Consider the following 27,806-nt stretch of genomic DNA (forward strand, 5'->3'; position numbering starts at 1 on the left):
GAAAGAGCGACTAGTACCTACCATGCTTTCGAAAGATATAGGAACGTTCTGAGGGTTGTCAGGGTTTCAGGTGGAGTAATTGAAATTATGTTACGAATAACCTCACCCAATATGCTTTCAATAAAATAGCTTCTTCCTATTGGCTATAAAACGTCAGGAGAATTTAAATACCATTACAGAAACAATTATCACTTCAAATCCACCAATGAAGATGACACAATATCAACGGTTACTCTTTATATGATGGGTATGGTAAAATGATATTAACACAGTTAAGGGAGTGTGTGCATATGATTTTAGCAACATTTGAGCAATATCCGCGCCTTTGGCGTACGAGGCTACACTACCAGCATTCATAGAGAAATGCTATACAAATGCAAACAATTTGAAATAATAGACATACTGCTTGCTCCTTCACGTGCCCATTCTCATGTTTGTAATCAGGTACGTCAGACACTGATGCTATATGTATATTCCATTCGGCTGAAACTGTAATGTATTAAGAAAACTCATTATTACTTACCAACTACGAGGCAGAATTGAAGCATACTCATGAGAGCGAGAGATATTTTCAAACACTTTATTAAACCAAACAGGATAGGCACACAGATCAAATCAATTCTGTTTGCATTCTAGTGATCCAGTTGTGCCATCAGTGTCCCCTTCGAAGCGTATTTTGTGGCAATATTTCGGGAATTTGTACACGACTGCACGTCCAGATCATTCAAAGTGAACATTTTCGATACACATCATTCGAAAACTCCGTAGAAGTATGCCTGATTTCTGACTATGTTGCCCCAAATATCCAAAATGTGAACAATAACATTCCCTATCTCTAGCGTAAAACGCTGTGAGAAGGTCACGGTTGTCTTTTATTCCGGTGGTGACCTTGCCCTTCGTTCGGTCAGATGCCGTCAAGCACGTCTACAGTGATGCAGACAAGTCCATTGAGATTTCCTCTACCACTATCAAACGGGTCCTTTGGCTTGCCGTAATACCACCCCATACCATAACGCTGCCGCCCCCGAACCGACCTTTTTCCATGACACAATGATTGACGTAACGTTCACCTCGACGTCGGTACACTCGAATCTGTCCATCGCTGTGGCTGAGGTGAAAATGAGACTTGTCAGTGAATAGAGCTTGTCCCAACAGCATGGCCGTCCAGGGTAGACGCTGTCTGCACCACTGTGCTTAACGGTGGTTTCCAGTCAAAATGGGACGTCTGGCAGGTCTTCTAGCGATAATCCCTGCACATCTGAGGCAGCGACGTGCGGTTTGTGAAGATATTCGTCGAAGGCCAGGGATGCTTCTTGCAGTCACTGTTGCTGTCTGGAATCGGTTTCGTAGGTATGTTGTTCGAATCCAGTTGTCTTATCGATTATTGGTTACACGTGGCCTGCCACCCCGAGGATGGTCCCTGATTGCATTCGTCTGTTGCCAACGTTGCCATAAACACCAAATGTTTGATGTTTTTCTCAGGGGTTGTTCTTATCTACATAATTACATATGTTGTGGTCTTATCTCGACCGTTAATTATCATACATACCTGAAAACAACAAAGATTTTTGGGTCACATCAGTTAATATTTCATAAAACATGGCTGACAAAGATACATCAGCCAATGACGTAAGCGCATTCAATTTGACAGTGCGCTAAGCGGCACAACTCTTCAGAGGACTGGACTGATTTCCCTTAGACGGTGGACGAGACACTCAACGTGTATTTACTTACACCCTTGAAAACACGGAATATATTACACAGGGGATACAAATTTAAATGGGCGAAAAGTACTATATACAACAAATGCATCCTTTTCTGTAGCAGTTGTGTTTTTGTGACTTGATTCCATATACATACTACACTATTGAAAACCAAACTTGTTTGAAAAATACATTAAAATATTGATGTCACATGATTTTTTGTTGTTGAGTATATATGAATTGTAAATAAGTTAAATAATTCATCGATGAAGAACATACACGTCAGACATTCTGAATTTATGTAAAATCTGTCATGAATAGCAAAAGTAACATTCTTATTTTTCATATATTATTAATTAATTAATTGATTGATTAATTAACTGATACACAGTGGATATATATTGAAAAAACACTATCTGAAAATATAATTTATTATTCTTATTCCATGTAGTCTTCACAATCTTCGTCTTTCCTTCCTGAAAAAGTGATCACAAAATCCTTTTTTTACAGGAAAGGGGGCCGCTGGTGAGTCGTCTCAGGTGCTGCAATTCACTGTTCAGAGAAGCGTTCCCTGGGAAACCGCTGATCGCCAGTTCGAATCGAGGTTCGTCCAGTTTATTGTTTGTAGATTTGTCAGCACCACAATCGTGCCCTTGGGTTTTACCAGTGGTAGGGTGAAAACCAGTTAATAACTGTATCACTTAGGGCTTTTCTCCAACATCAAGCTGACAAGCTGTGATATAACTGCAATACAAGGAGGCAATAAACCAAACTCTCTCTTATAGCAACAAACTGTATACATGTAGGATATACGATACGAAACGCTCCCAAGATACATGTTAAACAAATGATCTTATGACAATCACTGGTCGTTCTGTAATACGAAAGTATTGTCAATGTTTATTTTAATTATCATAATGATTATGTCAATTAATATAAAGAAGAAAATATGGTTGGTTTTTTTTGTATTACAATATTTTCATAAAAGATGGTTTGGAGATTTCTCCTTTTGAATATCAAACTCACAATTCCAAAATTACGATGGTATCAATGCAAGAAGAAATATATTATCATCCTAGCCATTTCGTCAAAGTAAGTATGTTTTCTCCAAATAATTGGGCCTTTTTTTAAACCGTGCGAGGTGCGGTGGAGGGAGGTATGAGTGACGTAGTATCTGACCACTGTTTGTTTGCGCTGCAGGCTATGCACGTTTGCAGACAACTATAGACAGGAGTCAAGATTAAGATATTCGTACCTCAACCGTTGAAGATTTCGATCTTTGTCAGATGGCTGTCTTGGATCCAAGCCGGTTTGTGAAAGTGGAATAGGAGTGAGGTGTAGCAATTGTAAAGTTGATTGTAAGCGCTAAAGATCAACAGCAACTAGGATTGTTTGGTACAAGTGGGCCCTGATTTTAATGAAATTGTTTTATATTCAAGCACTAGGGATGTCGCCACAGCATTCCGTGGGTCGGCACCTTTAACAAACTGTGACCAGATAAATTGCTTGCTTCTCTTGCATCTCCATCAGGTGATATAGCGTTAGATAGATATTCGTTTGTGAGATCACGTGATAAGCGTCACATATGGTGTTTCAATATTACTTCCAAAAATTCACATCTGCGCATTGCATTGAAGTCAGTAATTGTATCACATCACTGACTCGCAAACATGACATCCCTGACGCTTGTGTTGCTGTTGACCATTACCTGTGTCTTCGTAAGAAGTAAGTATTAAAAGTTGTGGGACACCCAAGTAGATTTTAACAAATTGCATGTAATCATCGGTGACACCTGCTTGGTCAGTCCTGATTTGGAGAGGTCAATGTCGAATTGGCCAATCCAGGAGATACTTGACCATGATTCACTGTTTGGTAGGGTTGATTTTAAACATCCCAAAGGGCTCACGATTTCCATGCTTCGTCCTACAAGGACATGTTAATCATTGTAAGCGCTGGTTTTCTGATTTGTGGGTTTAAAGAAATGGTACGATCGACAAACTGTGAGATGTTGGGCAAAGTAAACATGTTACGGTCGGTAACTTGGTTGATATTGTGTCATCGTACCCAATATCGTGACTCGAATCGGTTATTTTGTGTGTGTCCTTTTTTAATTGTTTGTTGTATAACGCCGTACCCAGTAGTATGATGGTTGTCTGGTTATATCGAATCTGGACCAGACAATCCAGTGATTGATGTCATGCGAAAAGGTATGCAGAACTGGAATAAGATAAAATGCATCAACCAAGTCATCAAGTCTGACAACCCGATTTCGTTAGTCGCCTCTTTCGACAAGCATGGGTTGCCGAAGACCAATTCTAACCCGGATCTTCATGGGGGACAGACAAGCATGGGTTGCTGGAGGCTTATTCTGATCCTCTTTTCGGCCCTAGCGTGGGTGACAGATTTTAACGTAGAGGTACTGGTAAATGCACCGACATGTACACCTCCCTCAGCGTGCAGACCGTGATTATTCTGGTCAAAGACACTGTTGAACAAACAGGTCGTGAGTGCCTTTTTAAAGATCTTCTTCTCAGGTTCCTATTTGTTCCATGGCAATTGGCCAGCATCTTGAAATGACCTGTAGCCATATGTTTTTGTACATGTTTTTGTGAATGGGTCGTAAAACCAGTGTAGTCACGGCCTAATGACCGTACCGCTTGCCGTAAAAGGCGACTATGCTTGTTGTAAGAGGCGACTAACGGGATCGGGAGGGCAGAATTGCTGACTTGTTTGATGCATGTCATCATATCCTAATTGCGTGGATAGATGCTAATGATGTCAATCGCTGGATTGTCTGGTTCACACTCGATTATTTACACACCGCTGCCATATAGCTGGAATATTGGGTTTTAAACAAAGAACATATCAAAAATTGCCTGGCGTCATCACCGTTCAACAAACTCTTTCGGTCGTCGTACTCCAGTGTCTTTACGTTCATTATAAATATTCTCTAGCGCTTAATATTCTCAGTCTCCATCTTAAAGATTTTCCATATCTATAGGCCAGAATGTTGAAATATGTTTGGGTACGTTACTTTGGTACCTGTCACCAGGTCGTAAAACCAGTCTAGTCACGGTCCAGTGAAAGAACTGCTTCACTCTCTCTTAATTGCCCGGCGTCGTCACCGTTCGGCAAACTCCGACAGACGCCGTACTCCGGTGAATTTAAGTTCATTCTTTGAGGTCAGTCACACATTCATGATTTATTTTTTCTGCCGTCCTTGATAGGACCATTCCCGATTAAAATTTGTCAAAATTCTGATCAAGATCCTATGATTCGTGGCGGGGAATTCACAAACAGTCAGATGTTTTTAAGGAAGTGTCCCGATTCAGCCGTTTCCAGCAGAATTCGTCCCGATTCTCCCGTTGTCAATCCGAATCTGATCCGATTTCTATCTTTCGCATGGTTAAAAAACGACAGAATCTGTTCTGACACTGAACCGACAAATACGGTTCGCATTCGGCAAGATCTGGATGCAATCTGGACTCAATCGCCAAGAAACGGCAATAAAACAATTCATGCACGTTCATCACGATCCGCAGGACACTATCCAGACAACACAGGACATTGTTACGATTTTGATCTGATACAGCAGAATCTGTCGCGACATAGTCGCGATTGTAATTCGACAAGACAAAATCGGCAGAGTTTCCCGAATGTTAGGGGACGCACCATACTGTCGGGAGTGCTTGGCCGACCTCTCTGGACCTTTCCCGATCCGTAGGACTCTGTTACGAACGTTTAAGACTGCGTTCAGACAATGATAGGACATTCTAGATCATTGAGGATAGTAATCCGACTTTTCACTTTTTGTGTCGGAGCGCTGTCTGATCTCAGGCGGGAGCTATAATCGGCACTGTGTGAACCTGGCCTTAGAGAATTAATAACCTTAAAAGAAATTCACTAGGATTTATTTCACTACATTTATCATGTGTGCATTTGTTATATGTTACCTAGTATATCTAAGCAAATTTATTAATTTATTGAAATTGTTTTAGTTACTTTGATTTTCACGCAAAAGCGGAATTATCTAGTACTGGTAAATATATTTTGCATGTATCTATGGTCACTGTTTTTAGTTGTAAATCTTCAGTGATACCGTTGGAAGGTTCATGTTCGCTGTTTTCTCCGACACAGGACAGGTTGTTTTCTCCGAGGTCCGCGCACGCTTATTGACCCTTGGCGAAATCATTACCTCCAGGTATCGCTAGACCGTCTTGCTTACTGTTTAAAGGGCAGTTTTCTGTCTGGTACTGACGTATTCTAGTGGTATTTAGCTAAAACGCATTAGCTAGGTTTTTATATTTACATTTTGTACCCCATTTTCCAAGTAATCCGCCGATAACCAACTTTCCTGTGATTGCTTACTTTACGTCAATTGCCTATTTACTATTAGGGGTCAAGTTACGGTTTTCAATTATTACTTTATTCTTGTTTAAGGTCACCCTGGTCTCAGGAGCACAGCTCCGTGACAGAACCCCTAGAAAATGTTGATCTTTTGCTCGGAGAAAACGTGCTAGCTTGTGTTCTACTATCAGTGGGGGCACGGGTGGCCCAGTCGTCTAAGGCGCCGTGATTCGCTGTGCAGAGTTGCGTCCCCTGGACATGCCAGAAACCTATGATTGTGGGTTTGAAACCCGGTTCACCTCGATTATGTTTCTAGGTTTGTCAACACCATGCCCGTGCTCGTGGGTTTCACCGAAGTAGTAAACGTCTGAGACCTGCATCACTTCGGGCTTTCCTCCCACATTAAGCTGACACGCCGTGATATAACTTGAATACTGTTAAAAGCGGTGTTAAACCCAACTCACTCACTCTACTATCAGTTCCAAAAAAGGATTGGTCGCCTCTTAGTCTGTATACTATGACTGGGTGGTATCAGTGGTCTGGCACTATAAAATCGCTAAATAAGGCGTGAATTTTCATCTTAGTATCTGATTTACTACTTGGCCTGTAACCGTAGGTACACCAGAAGTATTATTCCGGCTGTCTTACTCAGCAAAATTCAAGCTAGTATTCACCATCCGATCCATCTGTTGCTTTTAAACCCCGGATGATATTAGACCGATTTTTTTATGTTCCATTCATATTATCTGCACCCGATATTTCCTGGACACTGGAATCTGTTTCTGTGGATAATCGAGACTGGTTATTCTCTGGCGTTGACGTTTTTACTGTTGCCAGTGATGCATTCGTGATAATGAGTTAAACAAGGATTCCGTCAATTAATGCGTGTAGTAAGAGGGTGGTGACATGCATGATTGCGTGTCATCGTACCGTATCGGCGAGGATATGACACGGTCGTAGTGCTTGAATATTTGTTTTCTTTCTTAGACTCTTATGGCGGGTCAGCGACGAGGCAGTATGTAGAGCTTGAGACAGACACCCAGTATAACTACCAGTCATTGCAGGAGGTGGATGTGAAGATAACATCACAAGCCACATCCTTCAAGTTCAAAGTAAAGTATCTTATTTCATCATTCCTCGTCACTTTTCATTATTTCAGAGTCAGAATGCGTCCCCAGTATGAGGCTTGTCGTGTGAGCAACCCAAAAGGAGTATTGGGTGGTTACAGTACATGCTTCCGTTCTTTTCATAAATGTTCAGTTCTTTCACACAGGAAAATAAATGATTTTTTTCCACAAACACCAGGGGCTCATTCACCGACATTTTAAGTATTGAGTCACTTGTTATTGGGTTCAAGTTGCTGGATTGTGGAGAGCTTTTAAACATATATTTGTTAGGTTTCATAATATTTTAGGCTTGGGGTGTTTTTTTCTTTTGTTAGAGCTTAGTTGTGTTTTTGGTCACTACTTCGAAACTATGAAAAGAGTAGACAGTTATTTTCCACCGTGGTTTGAGAACACCCAGCATGCCGAAACCGTAATGTATCTGGCAGCTAATCCTTCTAATTATGATCGATAAAATTTAGATTTCATTACTTCATATAACACGTCCAATTTTAATTCTGGAAACCCAATAGTCCAGAAACTCTACGGTCTTTGCCCAGTCTCGGTCAAAGGTATTTACAAAATTACACATGTTGTTTTCATGGGAACATAACAAGGAAGAAAAAATGAAAAAGAAAATGTTCAAAAACTCAATATTTACATCATGTCGCCCATGGGCGAGAATATGTTCCTTTACTTAAAACTCATGTTTTTGTTTCGCAAATACATAAATGTATGTCTATCAAGTATCATGACACACAATCTAACTCATTTAAACTTAATTTTATAGCGATATTGAAATATTTCGCCCATGGGCGAGAAAAAGGTTTGGCCCATGGGCGAGAATATTTTCCTTTGATCAACAGTTTTCGTTTCGCAAATACATTAAGGGATTATAAGCATGATACATGATTCAACTCATTTTAACTTAATTCAACTAATTTTTGGCGTTATTAAAATAGTTCGCCCATGTTTTCGTCAGTCCCTTTAAAGAATTAACTAATTGTGTACAAAGTATATTGTATCATGTGAAATATACTTTATATTATATCATTATAATTACATTACTATTTAAAAAGGGCCTTTGGTTGGATGTTTCCTTTGCAGAAGTTTTACAAATTTCACCTTTTTTACATATTGCAACGATCTTTAATGAACCCGGTCTTACCTCTCAAAACGTTTTGGGCGGTCGGGTAGCCTAGTGGTTAAACCATTCGCTTGTCACGCCGAAGACCCGGGTTCGATTCCCGACATAGGTACAATGTGTAAAGCCCATTTCTGGTGTCCCCCGTCGTGATATTGCTGGAATATTGCTAAAAGCGGCATAAAACTATACTCATTCACTCACTCACTCAAAACGTTTAGACAGTTTATCATACCAATTCATGCGCGTGTACACCAATTTATTGGCGTTATTTTCCAACGAATTAAAGATTAGTTTGTTTCTTTTTCATTTCCCATTTTATGTCTCGTTGATACATCACACTGGGAAATTAAGTGGCACTAGATATGCAATATACAGGTACACGTGCGCGTATTTCAATAGGGAAAAACCCGATTCGTCTTTCATTGCATAACGTCTAGCTGAATATCTCACATTCTAACAAAATCTCGAAATAATTATTTCATTATATGCGGTGCGATGTTTACAGGCGATTGAGGAAAACTTGAGTGAATATTTTATGACACTGAAGCAACTTTTAAATGCATTGTCGCTTTTGGTATGAAAATGGTAACAGTTCAGAAAAAACAACAGCCTTCTAATGATAATTCTCATATTCTCATTAGTATGTTGTATCTAATTACAGTGTCGGCATTATGTACAGGTAATTCTACAATACCTGCTCTCGGTCAATTACGATATACCACACCACGCGTGAATAAACAGTTATGCAGGTGTTGCTGTTGGCAAATACTTAGCCTGTATATGTATATTTTTTGTGGCTACATGTTTTACATATTTTCGTTGATATGTGGATATATTAAGCACAAAGACAAAAAAGAGTTTATGAAAGATGAATTAGTTCCTTGATATATTCAACGAGATGTGTATCATCGTTTAATGGGTCATTCAATAAAAGTATGTTTGGAGGAGATATCAAAGGAGCCGCCCAATATACACAGTGTCGTCCGGTAAACCACCCTCTCTGTAAGAGTTTTGTAATCAGTACACAAATATATTTCATGCGGTGTCAGTGTGGAAGGAGTTTGAACTACGTCCGCCACTGGCCACAGAAATCCTCAAAGTATAGTAACAATCAACAAGGTCAATGCCCTACTAATTACCTAGTGACGCACGTAACAACGACTGTCAATCTGTCTCCTACAGATACCATACCATCATCCCTAGGCATGTCACAACTGGCATGTTAATGGCTTATTCAAAATATTAATTGAAGAAACGTCGTTAAGAGACGAACGTATGTCATATACAGTCCTCATATTTGATATAAAAAAGTAAATACGTCATCTTGGAATTCAACTTGATGTTACCTTCCTTATATCAGCTAACAGCCCTGTTTGTGAAAATATGTACTAGACATAAGATTTAAAGACTAAAATCAATTGTAAGACCGCACAGACCATAAAACCGAAATAAATATGACTTAAAAAGGATTTTAATTCAAAATTATTGAACTAAATAACTTGCCTGAACACAAGGGGTACACAAACTTGTTTGACAGTTATTCGTGTGTTGTAGACTGTCGAATGGGACTTATGTGTGTGCGTAGGGTACAAATATCTATTGCAAGTTTTAGTACTCATACACTTTCTCTTTTTGTATTGATATGATTTCTCTTTCGTACATGATATGTATTCATTTTTATCTTTGGCTGCTCTGTTTATATATGTTCGAGTACTTGTCTGTCCCTCATAAATTGACATAGTGCTGCCTCGCTATTGCATCTCTTGGCTACAGGAGATCTACAACATATACAGGATCTAACTGCAATTCTTGTTTTAAACAAGCCCAGGTTTGACATTCCAGTAACTGGATTCAGGTTGATTGCAAGATATGCATACCTCGTCTTAGTGATTGTTGTGAATTCCTCAAAGTTTTGTTTGTTTGTTAGTTGTTTAACGCCGCACTTAGCAATAATTCAGCTATATGACGGCGGTCTGTAAATAATCGAGTCTGGACCAGACAATCCAGTGATTGACATCATGTGCCTCGATCCACGCAATTGGGATACGGTGACATGCATCAACCAGGTCAGCGAGCCTGACCACCCGATCCCGGTAGTGGCCTCTTACGACAAGCGCTGTCGCCCTTTTACGCCAAGAATGGGTTGTTGAAGATCTGTTCTACCCCGGATCTTCACGGGTCCATTGACGCAGGGATTTGTGTAAAGTCATTCCGACAGCATACAATGCCTACTCAATGTCTCCTCAAAGTAATATAGTACGGTACTAAGAGTACATGTGAGATTATACTCAGGTTAGAGAGATGTTTAATCTATATACCGTGTTATTATTCTACCTCACAATGTATTTAATGAACTGAATGCCAAACAAACTCAACGGTTAAAAGGTTTCATTGAAAAAAAACACCCCTGGTCTTGCCTAATAAAACAACTGCAACCCGACACAGATATCAAACGCAACTTACAAACACAATCATAATCTGGTTAATCTGTATCACTCAACGAGTTGGAGTAGCTTACTCTGCCCACAGTAGGACAGTATTGGGCAGCTCATTCGAATTAGGAACGAAAATAATTGCTTATCATGAGTATATATGATACAGTTAAAAGTTACTTGTACACTGTAGATGTATTCACTTTAAAGTCGCATACGACATTCGCGAGCGAGTTGAATGATCCAGGTTAATTGGAACGAAGTCTAGAAAGGGTTATAAAGTTTTGTATTTGGTATTTATAATATAATATGGTTTGTTGGTTGGTTGGACAATGGTAAAATTCATTATCACAGTTTAAGTGCTATTCACAAATGTATGTAAATCTGCTTCGTGATGAATGAAGCATGGCAATAAATGTATGCATCTGATTCTTCATTTGTTCTGTATTCTTTGATGAGAATGAGTTATAGTATAGGCGGTCTGTGCACATGTGGTGAAACTGATACCTCATTGATTTAATAATCGGGACTTGGAAATCATAGTCTGTCATTAAACTGATTTTAAAATATATGGTTTTGACTGTAGTATGACAGTATTGGGCAGCTCAGTAATTAGGAGGTAAGACCAGGCAGGTACACTGATCACACTTGACTGGTCTGTCTGATGATAAGGTCGTCTGACAATTGGGAGTGAACCATAGCAAGTACAGCGGGATATCTGCGAAACTTGTTGCTCCTTTTATTGGACCGATTAGTTTTATGACCACGTGCCTCGGCACAAGCATGGTGCTAGAAGACAAGTTATACATGTACATCCCATATGGTGACTGTTTTTCGCTATTCATATTCTAAATTCATTCATAATACCACAACATTTTAGTACTCCTTGAAACTTTACAATCACTTCAATATGTACAATAGACTGAACAAGAACAAATGATATATTGCAGATTATTAAATCATTGTCTCTATTATAAGCCGCTACCTGTGTATCGTTTGCATTGTACCAAGAAATATTTTGTCTGTCCTTTTGCAGATTTAGCCCCAGAATGTGCTCATTCGAATAAGGAACGAAAATAATTGCTTATCATGAGTATTAATGATACAGTTAAAATTTACTTGTACACTGTAGATGTATTCACTTTAAAGTCGTATACGACCTTCGCGAACGAGTTGAATGATCCAGGTTAATTGGAACGAAGTCTAGAAAGGGTTATAAAGTTTTGTATTTGGTAATGTGTAGGTTTGTTAAATATGTTTTTTTTAATTCCTTTATTCAAAATGTGAAAAAAAATAATTATGGGCTGAAAAATAGAACTGACTTGATGGGAGATACGGTCAATTAGCCAGTCCAAGAGACAATACCCTGGTTCTACCACCTTTAGGTGTAATTACGTCGCATGCCCCTGGTTCACGGTTCGTCTGATCTCCCGTCATAAAACCACGATGTTTATTTACCTGGAGCCTCCGACAGCGCCGACTTCCTGTGTACATGTACGTACATGGCAATAAATGGTTTGACAGTTGTTTGACGGAATCAATCAATAATTATTGACACAGTGATGTAATTAAAATTTGTCACTATTCACAACTCCTACTTTGATTTTTCTATTGTTCAGCTGTATTTTCGACCAGTTTTATATGCATAAAAAATCTTCTCTAGTATTTATAAACCAAACCTAAAAACATTATATAAGAACAATTGTGTTTTTAAACCGTAAGTTTTCTATTAAAACAACAATGCAAGTAAGATTTCAGCCGTAATATTAATTTAGTCACTCCACATATTACACATCTTATATGCTGCAAACGCAGCGAATGTAATGCTACTACGTCACAGCTGCCTCGGTAATTCAGGGCTGGAATGTTTTTGTGAAGGCAGTTAGAGCAGACGAATTTCCCACCTCGCTGTATAATGACGGTCGCTAACCATATATATGTATTTTTCGAGTTTTGGGCTAGATATGATTGTCCTTTGGTGAAAACAAATGTTCAATTGTGAAAGCCAACCCTTTTCCCCTGAACGTTAAAAGAGAGGAGACTTTGTTTTTGTCTGAAATATCAACGTTGAAGTCGTTTATATATTCGGAAATCCATATGATGGTTAATATTTATAATATAATATGGTTTGTTGGTTGGTTGGACAATGGTAAAAATCATTATCACAGTTTAAGTGCTTTTCTCAAATGTATGTAAATCTACTTCGTGATGAATGAAGCAAGGCAATAAATGTATGCATCAGATTCTTCATTTGTTCTGTATTCTTTGATGAGAATGAGTTTCGTTAATGATGATCACTCTCACAGATTTTTTGATAAGAGGATAGGACTTTATCTGGAAAATAGTTATGGAAAAAAGATTATATATATATATATAAGTATATGTGCACATGTGGTGAAAATGATACCTTATTGATTTAAAAATCGGGACTTGGAAATCATAGTCTGTCATTAAACTGATTTTAAAATATATGGTTTTGACTGTAGTATGACAGTATTGGGCAGCTCAGTAATTAGGAGGTAAGACCAGGCAGGTACACTAATCACACTTGACTGGTCTGTCTGATGATAAGGTCGTCTGACAATTGGGAGTGAACCATAGCAAGTACAGCGGGATATCTGCGAAACTTGTTAAATTGATTTTAAAATATATGGTTTTGACTGCAGTACGTCCTGGCATCATAATATTATGTTGTAAACAACTTAGCTTATCTTATGTTAAGTAAAACAATTATTGATAACTTCCTGAATTCCAATTGTTCAATGAACAGAATTATTCACAGCTCTAGCGTGAGACAATAATATATTAGATGTTACCAAAGATTGTCCATTTTATGATCTTAGGCACATGTCGGCGCACTTACATATGAGCCGTCTAGACGACTGTGGGTTTTGTAATTAAATGGCAGCTGCCATCGAGCCATATTGTGTTGGAAATATGTTTGGAAACGTTGCCAATCCAATTGTGGATTTTCTGGAAAGATCGATTCTTCCAAGCTTTGGTAAGTTTGGAATGACCAATCTTTCCAACGCAATCCAACGTTCATTCCAAATTGGAATGGACGCTCCTTGGTCCTGTGCAAACAGTGAACTTACAACCGACAGAAAACAACTCCAGTTGAGTATGCCGATGCTGTATCTCAACCGTGTTGGCCTGAAAAATTAAACATGCTAATTAAACCCATAATCATATAACTATTTTTAATAGAAACCTTATCTTAATTTGTTCTTGCACTGTATCATATCATGTATTTCATCTGTATATGTGTAATGTGTATATGTATAAATGACTACACATTTACCGCATAGTCTGCAAAAGACTATAATTAATTACCACATATTTGTCTCTCTATTTACCATGGCTGACTGCACTAATACCCTTTTAACACTGGACATCGATTTCAGTATACATGCAGGCTTTTTGTTCAAAAAGGAATATGCAGGAAATTATATGTAACAATTAACTGTGTACTAATTACATGTTTGAATGTTATCATTTTTGCGTTCGGAGATACAGTGATGTAAGCATCTTCTACAATTAACAATACATCTATATAATAAAATACAAAACTCTCTGCCCCGGAATTTTTCGTGGAAATCATTCGATCAAGTAAAAATGACTGCGTGACAAGACGAATCAACTATTTATACCCGATAAAAGAAACTGCCTTATTCTAGGAACAGTGCTATAACAGGACATTTGAAATTTCTGACTAGCAGATACATTAGAGACAGTGACTAGACTACATGTACGTAATCCGTCTCAGTCAAAGGTGTAAAATAACTTAAAATCATATCTGTCGGAGACCTACCAAATTTATGAAGTTTTATTATTACTATATTTATTACAATGCAAATACTTAAGTGATACATTTTTCAGAGGAGAGGGCATACACATAAGTATATTGCTTCCGTGTGTGAATGCAGGTTATACCACAAAGCGAAATTCCAATATATACAAAATATACAATTTTGTATATATGGTATATTCAAAAATATACAATTTTGTATATTTGGTATTTCCAAAAATATACAATTTTGTATATATGGATTGATTTATACCTCTGCTTCTACATTGCAGACATTAATGCTCACACTATGTGGTTGCTATTGAAAATATTACTAAGAATACGGGACAGTATTATTGTATGTGACAAGTATATACTATTGGCATTATAACAACTCTATTTGGAGTGTTATGAAATAAAACACTTGAGCAGACAGTTATATCAATAATATATATAATAAGTGCGCCATCTGTTTACAAATAAGAAGATCTGTACATACAAGTCGTTCAGAGTAATTTCAAACAATGACGGTAAAATAAATATATCATGAATATCGGCAAATATGAATATATACAATTTAATATATATGTTTCTCTTATGTCATGGTATGGTGATTCTAAATCTAAAATGTTGCTTGATATTGCTTTGACAAACAGTTGTATGCACTGTCCAATGTGATACTCCTACGTGAGTATATAAAAAAGGATGTTCGTTTAGTCAACTGACATATGTTCATTTTAAACAAGGATTAGTGTGACAGGATAACTAAGTTTGTCATCTGGTATAATGCACTTCCTCGATTAGCATAATAAGAACAGAGTTTATAATTAGTTATGTGCGGACTCCAGTTAGCTAAGGCAGCCAGCATCAGTGGAGAGTGAGAGCAGCTCGAGAAGAGGCGAGCAACTTAATGTGCTTTATGAATTTGTGGAATTTTAATAAATAAACGAACGCCTGTCACAAAAATGTAGTTGAACATAGAACACACAGAATCGCATATTTTTCTATCGTACATTTGAGGGTGAACGTGAACGAAGCCGTGCAGGGTGCCTTACATCGATGTTACTTCAGAACACACAGTGAACTCAGGTAAGTTTATTAATGATGATTTTTTCATTCATTCGTGCAATAGATATGGCAATCACGAGCGCTGAATCTGTATGTGTTCGCAATAGAACATTTGGAAGAAATAAAAATTGACTTACAAGTCTAGTACACAACAAAGCCATTAAGTGAATATCAAATAAATTGATTCACAATGTGACAACATCTTATCCAAAATTTGTTAAATCCAACAGGTTTAAAGCATTCAGAATTGTACAATCATTATCATAAAATACAGCATGTTTATATATGTGTGTCGCTACCTCTCTCATGTTAAATACATAAATGTATAAAAATGTTTTTATATAATTTAATATTACTATTAGTTTTACATTATAAGTAACATTATGGACCCTAGCATGTCGAGACAAGAAACATTTGTACATATTATTCACATTGGAATGTCTGTTTACTGTGTTTGGGGCGGGGTCCAGGCAATTCCATAAGTGGACAATTCCAACTACTACTGCGTAAAATATATGAATGTCGATTTGGAGAAAATTACCAAATGGATGAAAGCAAGTAAAGTATAATAAAAAAAACCCAGAAACTATTCAATTCCACTTTAAAGTCAATCTAAATGCAATACCCAACCGTAAAATGAAAAGATGTTTTATTAATGACTTTTGGTTAAATGTTTTAGTCAGATTGTTAATAGCATTCTGATATTGTCGATTAGTTAAAAAGGTAAGCCCTGTGATTAACTGCCTTAGAAGTCTTAAAATACCTTTCTGGTGTGCCCTGTCGTGAACCATACTCACTCACTCACTCAGATAAATACTTCCTTTCACATAAATCGTTAGAAGTAATGTACAAGCTTATTGCCCATATCTTTTCTCCCACATTTGGGATAATTGTACCAAAGAACAAGAACCAATCCGAGAAAGTTTACTCCGCATTACGGACTTTTTGTGGGGGGACAATGGGTACAAGCCATGAGGAACTTTATTGAGAAACTAACATAGTCAAAAGAAAACACTATTATACAAGATGGAAAACATCTCTTCTTTTAGTGATTACATTTAAAGAAATCGAACCAATTTACAGGCTACCAGTTGTAGAACAGAATGCTATACCAAATCATTCTTTCTTGATACCATTAATACTTGGAATAGTCATCTGATATATAGAGGTTATCACGCGAGTGTGTTTGGGGATGGTTAATATCCTGCATTAGGAATAAACATTGTATTTAGCGAGCCTTAAATAAATCACAACCATTTATAGTTGTATCTCTGTGTAGATTCTTTTATATTTTAACGATGTAAATCACTCCACTTTTAATGTAAAATACGTCACTAAACCAGTTCATGAACTCAACCATTTCCACTATTATTTTCACAAAAGATCAAAGATTAAAAACAGTTATCAAGATATATTGTACAATTCTTTAGAAATACATAATCTTTACAGGGAAACTGCCATCTTGATCTACAATTCTGTACTCCATGACATTAGATATATGCTCATGGTTTAATTTATGACAAATAAACATAATTTGGTTTGAACCCAACCATGCGTGTGCTGAATTATACAGCGCCAAGCGTTCTGAGCGCCAACGAAGTTTTTCAAAGTAGAAATTCAGCAAAACGAATATTTATCAAATTTCTTATTGCTAGAACATATGCATGAACAACTAGTACTATAATCGGAAATATATTACATGTTATATAGACACCCAGATGCTCAAAATCACAATACAATGCTAATAAGCAATCTATGTGTTCCAGCGAGTGAATACAAAATAGACAAGGGCCATGGATGCTGTTCACTTTCATTGGTACTGGATTCTTCTTGAGCAATAACCAGAGTATCTCACTGATTGATTATTTGTTTTAAATTTAAGCAAGTTTTGTGCCTTTTGGAATTGTAGATGAAGAAACAAACAAACAAAAAACAATTTCCATTTACATAAGTAAAGAAAATATAAATTAAATCTGAATACGTCAATGTGTCAATTTCTTGTCCTGTCCTAAAAAGTACAGGTATTAGTATTCATATTCCAGTTGTTAATAATTTGTATTTGTAACATTCGTTTTTATTTTCTTGCATCGGTTGTACAATACATTTACAGTCGTAGTCTGTTGACTTTGCAAACGATATTAGGCTGACATATTTTTAAACATTGCATATTTAGCAATTTCGTGCCGTTTGGACGATATTCATACCAACAAATGTAATAAGTCAGTGGCAAAAGTAAATAAGTCAAATAAACAAAGATGGCGGATGCAGTAAAATTAAATCAGTACTTTTAAAAAATTGGGAATAGCTTCAGCGCACCCGCCAGGTCTGGGAGCAATACTGCTACAAACGTGCAATGTCTGACTCTTTTCCCATGTTGAAGCATATTGAGAAAAGCTTACCTTGTACTTACTTACCTTTTGTAAAACATAAGACATTAATTGCAACATATATCCCCATGTTATGAGTTTTCGAATGGTGAATAAACATTTATGGTGTTTTCATATGACCAACTGTAAAACATCTCATTGACTTATAAAAGTCAACGTTATCATAAAAACAAGCCATCATTGGAATATTTCTGTATGATGCCACACCCCTCGTTCTAGTGCAAGTATTTGTGATAGAAAATGTATGATGTCCGAAAACTTATGATCAGACAATAATAGTATTGTGTTATGAATAATAATAATAAAGGCATGTTTGATGTTGAAAGCTCTGATCGAAAACAGGACAGTCTGGAAACACGATATTTTTCGAAGTATTTTCTTTTAAATCTTTGATCATATTTTTACGTGGAAGATGATTTTTTTCCAAGGACTACTGTTTTAAAAAACGCGATTTTCCGCGTTTCCGCGGATATTTCACACCATAACAATGTATACCGTTCAATTAAACCTTACAAACCAAATTCAACACTATTAAGTAATAATGATGAGCTTTCATCCTCTGTGCAATCTGTTGGCTAATCTGCTATGCGCACGAGAGCATGTTACAAATCACATCGCGGCATGCCGTACAAACCAATCCAAGCTCAGCACAAATCGATTTCAACACTTTCAAGAGATTATGATAAAGAAGTAACCACCAATGCAATCACCTCCGACTGCTAATCCGCTCTGTATATTTGACAATAAAGTCTACCCACATACCAAGCACCGCACCAGGAAAAGTACCAGACGCCTCAATCGCTTACCCGTCAATATCATTGCAAGGAGAGTAAGGACTCCAGCTAACAGTGAGGAGTACTAATTAAACATCCCAATAATGTTACACGCCACTATATCAGTTATATTTGTTACTTGCTAATAATATTGATCAGCATTTTGCACATACAAAACAACTATAGAACAATTCATTTACAAAGAAACACAGTGCTCAACTTAAAATACTTCATTTTGCACATATACAATTATTATACACGAATACATTACAATTATCTCCCTTTACTAATATATACAAAGAAAAACAATTTTGGATACATCATACATACAAAATTGTATATTTTTTGTATATGTCATAAATACAAACTTGTATATTTTGCATATCTCACCTTTCCAAACTTGTATATTCTTTGCACATACCATCTTTCCAAAGCATATACAATCTTGTATTTGTGGATTTGTTTTGCAGTGTACTTGGCATATCAGTTCTCAGTTTTACACCAGTTGTATATCTGAATTTGTATATGGAACCATGCGTACAGCATGACAATTACTTGCTAGTCGTCAGTCTACAACACGCATAGCACGGTCAAACAATTTTGGGCACCGCTTTTGCAAGTTATTTAGTACTATAATGTTGTATTAAAATCTATTTCAATTTGTTTACACCATTTTCCCTATTCCATTCCATGCATGATTATGTTGCTACATCTTATAGTGCCCATGTTCCCAAGTATTATAAAACACTTAATGTTTCTCCTTCCTATTCTAACGTTATAACATTTCAGGTCATTACCATCATCTAATACACAAGAGATGATACCAAAACATATTTTATTCGGTTTTATGGTCTATGCGGTCTTACAATTGAATTTATTTGTCTTTAAATCTTGCGTCATGATCACTAGGTAATTAGTATGGCATTGACCGTGGTGATTGTTACTATACTTTGAGGATTTCTGTGGCTAGTGGCGGACCTAATTCAAACCCCCTCCTCACTGACACCGCATGAAATATATTTGTGTACCGATTACATAACTCTTACGGACAGGGTGGGGTGGTGGTTCACCGGAAGACACTGTTAATATTGGGCGGCTCCTTTGATATCTCCTCCAAACATACTTTTTTTGAATGACCGATTAAACGATGATACACATCTCGTTGAATATATCAAGGAACAAATTCATCTTTCATAAACTTTTTTTTGTCTTTGTGCTTAATATCTCCACATATCAACGAAAATATGTAAAACATGTATCTACAAAAAAAATATACATATACAGGTTAGGTATTTGCCCACAGCAACACCTGCATAACTGTTTATTCACGCGTGATGTGGTGGGTCGTAATTGACCGAGAGCAGGTATTGTAGAATCACCTGTGAATAATGCCGACACTGTAATTAGATAAAACGTACTAATGAGAATATGAGAATTATCATAAGAAAGCTGTTGATTATTCTGAACTGTTACCATTTTCATACCAAAAGTGACAATGCATTTAAAAGTTGTTTTAGTGTCATAATATTCACTCAAGTTTTCCTCAATCGCCTGTAAACATCGCACCGCATATAATGAAATAATTATTTCGAGATTTTGTTAGAATGTGAGATATTCAGCTAGACGTTATGCAATGAAAGACGAATCGGGTTTTTTCCCTGTTGAAATACGCGCACGTGTACCTGTATATTGCATATCTAGTGCCACTTAATTTCCAAGTGTGAGAGGTAAGGCCGGTGTCACGAAATATATTCGCCCCCAGAATAAAATCTCCCCCCCCCCCCCCCCGCCGAATTTATACCGAAATAAACTCCCCCCCCTACGAAATATAATCTCCCCCAGAACATTTCCTTCCCTCCCACACACACACCCCCACCCCCACCCCATCCCCATCCCCACCCCCTTTCGGTCGTTTTATAAATACCTGCCATGCGTGTGTAATTGTACGGTATACAATGTAGACAGACAGACAATAATTTATTAATGTCTCACTTCTGTACATACATAAAACAGCTTTGTAGAAATAAATATTGATAGAATGTACAGAACCATTCCATAGAATTATGAGAGATTATTAACAGAATATCCCACTGCTAAGTATATGATAAATTGTTGAATTAACACTAGATAAGGTTGAGAATTAAGTGTGTGTTTTTTCAATACATCTTAGACTGGTGAGCCGCCTGCTCGATGAAAACCAGCCTTCTCATATTTTTACCCTTTTCCCCATTGTTGGAAAGTGTGTCGTCTGCTACCCCAGCTGGCGCCATCTGGTAACAATTAATCACAAGCTGTCAATATACAATACAGTATAATACATCAAGATGGCAGTTTCCATGTAAAGATTAAGTATGTCTAAGCAACTTAAAGATATGCACAATATCTAGATAAATGTATCTTTAACTTGCTTAGAAATACGTTATCTTTACATGAAAACTGTCATCTTGATGTATTATTCTGTTTTGTATATTGACAGCTGGCGATTGAGTATGAGGTTATACTGCATCATTTTAACTGTTTTGATATTTTACAATATGTTGTGGTCATCAGTTATGCAAATCAGTTTCGCTGTGTCTTTTTAAGAAGGTGTTTTTCATTAAGATTCACCGCCAACCCGATTGTAACAATCACATGTGCACTTTGCTCTGACGATGCCGGTTGATGTTGTTCAATACAGGGTGTTTCAAAATCTATTCTACATGCTAATCATTTCGGGAAGATGATACACATTTCTCTATACTTTGGGTTACTTTGCTTATATAATTTCCGATTATCATTCTTAGTTTTACTTTTTCTCTTTTGCTTCGCTGATATCCATCCGAATCCAGGACCTTTGCATAGTCCAGATTTAAAGATTATACATCTAAACGTACGCTGTCTTAAAGACAAAGTAGATTTAATCAGTGCTGAATTAGATAGTTATGATGTTGTAGGTTTAAAGCATGGACTGGTCGGCTCGGAGTCAGTATACTGTGTCTGAGTGGGGTATTCATGTTAAACTGCGGCATGGTATCTCAGTGTGCTAGCACTATACATCGGCATCACTCCAGACTAGTACAAGCAGCCACACACACGCACACGCGTGCATCTACGTCGCTATATAAGTGCAATAATCTTGGACGCGACGTTGAACCCAATTTCACCTCACCTCACCTCACCTCACCTCACCTCACCTCACCTCACCTCACCTCACCTCACCTCACCTCACCTCACCTCACCTCACCTCACCTACACTGATACCATTTTCAAATCGTAGCCTGTATTAAGGAATATATTTTAGATCTTAAATCAGAGTATAACGGACAGCCTGAGCTGGAGGCGCGCGCGGATATGTTGACAGTTTTTACATAGTGATAAAACCGAATGTTTGCGAAGATTAATAAGATTTCTTAATTTCAGTTGCAACAAATCGAATAATCAGAGGGGAGACTTTATACTGAGGAGGGCGCGAAATATATCCGCACCGGGGGAGATTTTATTTCAGAACAGATTCTCTGTACCGGTATAAAATCTCCGGTGGGAGGGGGGGGGGGGGGGGGGGGGGGGGGGGAGAGAGAATTTGTATGGGGGAGAGTTTATACCAGGACACCGGCTTTATTAAAGATCGTTGCAATATGTAAAAAAGGTGAAATTTGTAAAACTTCTACAAAGGAAACATCCAAACAAAGGCCCTTATCAAATAGTAATATAATTACTATGATATAATATAAAGTATATTTCACATGATACAATATACTTTGTACACAATTAGTTAATTCTTTAAAGGGACTGACAAAAACGTGGGCGAAATATTTTAATAACGCCAGAAATTTGTTGAATTTAGTTAAAATGAGTTGAATCATGTGTCAGGCTTATAATCCCTTAATGTATTTGCGAAACGAAAACTGTTGAGCAAAGGAAAATATTCCCGCCCATGGGCCAAACCTTTTTTTTCGCCCATGGGCGAAATATTTCAATATCGCTATGAAATCGTTGAATTAAGTTGAAATGAGTTAAGTTTTGTGTCATGATACTTGAAAGAAATACATATATGTATTTGCGAAACAAAGACATGACTTTTGGGTAAAGAAAAATATTTGGCAAAACCTTTTTCTCGCCCGTGGGCGAATATTTCTATATCGCTATAAAATCGTTGAATTAAGTTAAAATGAGTTACATTTTGTGTCATGATACTTGAAGAAATACATTTATGTATTTGCGAAATGAAAACATGAGTTTTAAGTAAAGGAACATATTCTCGCCTCTGGGCCTGCCTCTGGGCCTGCCTCTGGGCCTGCCCATGGGCCAATATCCGCCTATGGGCAGGCCCATGGGCCACACTAAGTGTGCCATTACATAGAGTTTATATTGAGTTTTTGAACATTTTGTGTTCAATTTTTCTTCCTTGGTATGTTCCAATGAAAACAGCATGTTTTATTTTGTAAATACCTTTGACCGAGACTGGGCAAGGACCGTAGAGTTTCTGTACTATTGGGTTTCCAGAACGTCTCTGATTACTATCAAAAATGGGACGTGTTATATATATAGATATATATACTGTCAGGAATCGTTTACGTCAGTACGGGATTCGACCACGACGCCCTGCCATACGTCCCATCCTGACACACCGTCATCGAGTCAACCGTCTAAGATGGTGTCGAATTCATGTTCGCCAACCTCGAATATGGTGGAGAAATGTTGTCTTTACAGATGAATCGAGGTTCAACACTTCCCACAGTGACTGGCGCCAACGTGTCTACCGGCGTTTTGGAGAACGTTATGCACGCAACTGTATTGTGGAGAGGAATCGTGTTGGAGGTGACTCTGTGATGATTTGGGGTGGGATAACAGCGCGGCACCGAACCCCTTTGGTGGTTGTTCAGGGCAATCGCACCGGTGTTGGCTACAGAGATCAGAGAGGCCTGTGGTCATTCCTTTCCTGCAACGTCATGGCCTGGGATTGACATTTCAACAGGACAACGCTCGTCCTCACACGGCTAGGGTCGCAATGGATTTCTTTCACCACAACAATGTCATGTTACTGCCATGGCCTGCTGTTTCTCCAGATCTCTCCCCAATAGAGCATGTGTGGGATGAAATGGAGCGCCGTCTGCGTCGTCTTCCACATCCCCCAGATAACGTCCGTGACTTGGCACAGGATTTGAGGAGGATATGGCAGGCCATTTCCCAGGCCTTCCATGCCCATTTGATGGACTCCATGCGTCGCCGATGCACTGCTGTGATTCACGCATAGGGTGGTCATACCCGTTATTGACTTTGTGACTTTGTCGTATGACCCCCTTCTCCATTTTGATCTTCTGACGTCATCGTAACAGATGTTGTTCAGGTCCCGCTGACATTTTCTTATGGTCCGATCATTCAGCTGCTACAGCATCTGCATCATTTTGTTCTTGCTGTGTTGTATTTCAATCCAGAATATATTTTTCTCCGTGCACAGTTTCTTTATGTGGCTAGTTTATATATATATATATATATATATATATATATATATATATATATATATATATATAAGGCCAAAACAATACTGATGCAACGTTCTAATGTCCTCACCCAGGCATTTGTATGTCTCTGATTACTATTAGGCTGACATGATAATATATGTAAAATGCTTACAGCTCCAGGCTTCAAATGACGCCCACGTGGCTTTGCTCACCTATGATGGCGAAACGGGACAGAACATGTACGAAATCGTCCTCGGTGGATTTAGCAATACGCGATCTATAATCAGAAACAGCAGACAGGGAATCAACAGGGTCGAAGCATTTCATTCTCCTCTCAGTTCCACGGAATTCCGCGACTTCTGGATCAGTTGGGAAGGAGGTGTGATATCAGTGGGCACAGGAACGACTGTTGGCGCTGGACAGTTCATGACCTGGACGGACCCAGCTCCCTATGAGGTCAACTATCTCGCCGTCACAACGGGGTTCGGGTCTTCTGGGTCCTGGCAGTTTGGTAAGGATATGTACAGAGGATATAGTATGACTTGAGTGTAACGGCCTTTGAATGGTATTCAGGTGTAATTGAAATAAGAGCGACAAAAATCATTCCCTTAAACATGAGAAATGCCAAAAGCACAGTCGATTCCGACTATATCATGAGCATGTGTTTAAATATAAATATCAAAGAGTGATGATACCAGGTATTCGCGAAAAGGTGAGTGTGTGATCCGCATCACAAACACCTGTAAAGGCAGGTCAATTGTTCACCTGAAAAACACATGGGAACATATGGTACAAGTCAAAATAGGGAATAGCATCTGGCATAATTTTGGCCACTGATGCGTCAGATTTGGAAATATCTTCGTTCTAGAAGCATGTCGGTTTAATGGTGTTGGTCTTCTAAGATGCCATGCTACAGTTTAAAATGTATAGCCTACTCAGACACAGCATTCTGACTCCAAGCCAAATAGTCCTTACCAGATCTTAAATAATTGTCGTTGAATTCATCTATTTGCTGTCGTCCCTATATGGCTGCGACAATGCAAGTGCGACGTTAAATATTCAGACCTAGACTTTCTAGTACAGATATAATTTGTCTACCGCTCCTGTCCTGCAGATTCTGACGGAGGCATGTCCAGTGGGGCACCTGTAGCAGGTGTTGCAACAGACAATGTCTACCAGTACCAGTCTGTTACAACCCGTGGCGTCCGCTTGACACGAAGACAAAACTGTATTCCGGCCCTCGTGTTCTGGGTACGGGCCTCAAACGACGCCCACATTGCCTTGGTCGCCAACGACGGCGACACTGACAATAACATGTACGAGATCGTCATTGGAGGATTTGGCAACACAAAGTCTGTCATCCGAGAAAGTAAGCAGGGCACAAACGAGGCATTTGCTCTTCACAAGCCTCTCTCTCCGGATCAGCATTTACCATTCTGGATAAGCTATGACAATGGTCGAGTAGCAGTGGGATATGGCGTCACTGTTGGAAGACGGGAGTTCATGTCGTGGACGGATGCAACACCCAACAACATCGGATACATCAGCATCACCACGGGATTTGGCTCTGATGGACACTGGCTCTTCTGTGAGTATTTGAATTCATATAATCTTCATAGAGATTATGTCTTTTTAGGACAAAGGAATCTGCTTTGGCAAGAACTTTTATATAATCACTATGGATACGTTTGTTGATGTGCTCCGACTTGGTGTGAGTAAATATAGTCTTACGCCGCTGTAAGAAATATTTCAGTAATATCCTGCCTAGGGACAACTGAAAAAAGTTCATATATTGCACCCATGTGGGGAATCGAGTCCAGGTCTTCGGCATGATGAGCGAACGCTTTAGACACAAGGCTGGTCCGACTTGGGTTGAACAAGTAGTTGAATGTAGGTTTCCAGGTGTGTTAACGAGGCTATAGAGACCAGCTGAGCCAGAACAACCTGCGATGGGCAGTATTGTCAACAATACATGATGTTACAGTACTATGACACGGAATCAGCTCGGTCACACATTCTGAACACTCAGTCCTCATCAGTTCGCTCTAAGTCAGGCATTAAATGGTTCAGGTCAGTTCTGACCTACACTCTCCTGTTTAGAGTTTGACTGTGTCCTTAAGTATTCTGCTTGCACCTACTGGACCTTACGAACACACCGGACATATTATGTAAAACATGTTGTGTAAATAAGTAAACCTTGGTGAAAGGTGAAACATTTGTAAGCTACTGTAACTATCGTCATTTTGTTCTTCTGGCATAGTAGACTAATCAAGTGAGCACATTCTTAAATATTTGTTTCAGATGCAAGAGACAGGTAATTGGATGAAGAGGCGCTGTTACAATAAACATTTGGGCATACTGCAATAATTTCGACTGTTACTCTGATTTATATTCTTCTTTTTGGTAGATACACAAAAGAATAAAACTGTACATTAAATGAAATAAACCAATCCGCAACTGCAAGTATAGATTTCGTTTCGATTGTGTAACTTGACAATACTTACCTTCAAAAAGTTATTGCTGGTCTCTCTGTACCCAACGGTGGCACCCGACACAACACATGCTAAGGCAAGTCAATTGTGCACCTGAAAAAGACATGCCATGATTGACCATTGAAATATTGGAAACTAAGATTGATAAAAGATTTCTCCTGGGCGCTTTCTTTCTTCTTGCAGATCAACCAGCTCTTAGTTTTTCGATCCTTCATAGAAAGCATCTATGGTTAACGATTTATTAAATACGGAATTGTCATGAATGAACATTTTATGATTAAATGTAACTGAGTGAGGATGTGGGATTGGGGGATGAATGATATCTTCTTCACCTGTTAAGATTGACTGCATGTTATATCATGATAACTTGACATCCATCTCCAGTTTGGTTTATAGATGTATTCCTTCCGAATATATGCGACCTTGATTACTTGATCGAAGCTGTACTCAGTCATAATCAGTACTGGCGTTCTCATGTTCTATGAAAACTTAAAACAAAAAATCACCCAAATACTGCATGATTGCTTCATGTTGTTTCTAGATCTAACACTGGCTTGTTTCATCTGTGACTAGATTCATTTAGCACATTGGTGAGCAGTGGAAACTCAAGTAACTAAACATGAACGTACCTTGCAATCAACTAAACGTGAACTCCCCTTTTTATGTGATGAGCAATGAACTTGTAATACGATGCAAGGAAAACGAATTTTAAGTGAAGTTTCTGCTTCATTAGCGTGTGTTTACGATTTCAGTGGTCACTTTCTCAACTATTTCTACTCTATGTGTCACTATACTATTCTAGTTTACTAGTTCTGTCACTCAGAGAGAGGCCCCGTGAAAATCCGGGGTAAAATAGGTCTTCAGGAACCCATGCTTACAGTAAAAGGCGACTAACGGGGTCGGGAGGTCAGGTGGTCAGTTGGTTGATGCATGTCATATAATCCAAATTGCGTGGATCAAACCTCATGATGTCAATCACTGGATTGTCTGGTCCAGATTCGCCGTCATATAGCTGGAATATTGCTGAGTGCGGCGTTAAACAACAATCAATCAAACAAAACACTCATAGAGAGATCTCCATTTACGACCTGCACCTGTGAACGAGAAATCAACTGAAAACTTATCA

General features: G+C 38.2%; 1 protein-coding gene across 1 annotated transcript; it reads left to right on the top strand.

Annotated features, from left to right (window-relative positions):
• The first annotated feature begins 3,298 nt into the window (after positions 1–3,298).
• Positions 3,299–26,640, top strand: LOC139447586 (uncharacterized). The gene is made up of 5 exons (XM_071228993.1): positions 3,299–3,428; positions 7,038–7,162; positions 24,363–24,699; positions 25,303–25,776; positions 26,490–26,640. The coding sequence occupies exons 1-5, from the start codon at positions 3,374–3,376 to the stop codon at positions 26,504–26,506; spliced, it is 1,008 nt and encodes a 335-aa protein (XP_071085094.1). The 5' UTR covers positions 3,299–3,373; the 3' UTR covers positions 26,507–26,640.
• Positions 26,641–27,806: the final 1,166 nt, after the last annotated feature.

The sequence above is a fragment of the Haliotis cracherodii genome, unplaced genomic scaffold (genome assembly GCF_022045235.1).
Source record: "Haliotis cracherodii isolate W230 unplaced genomic scaffold, xgHalCrac1.p SCAF_7, whole genome shotgun sequence".
NCBI lineage: Eukaryota > Metazoa > Mollusca > Gastropoda > Lepetellida > Haliotidae > Haliotis > Haliotis cracherodii.

Excerpts from the sequence above, each read along its gene's own strand:
- LOC139447586 (XM_071228993.1), top strand. The coding sequence starts at position 3,374 with ATGACATCCCTGACGCTTGTGTTGCTGTTGACCATTACCTGTGTCTTC. Across the intron at positions 3,429-7,037 it reads TACCTGTGTCTTCGTAAGAA|ACTCTTATGGCGGGTCAGCG; the intron begins GTAAGTATTAAA and ends TTTCTTTCTTAG. Across the intron at positions 7,163-24,362 it reads CCACATCCTTCAAGTTCAAA|CTCCAGGCTTCAAATGACGC; the intron begins GTAAAGTATCTT and ends AAATGCTTACAG.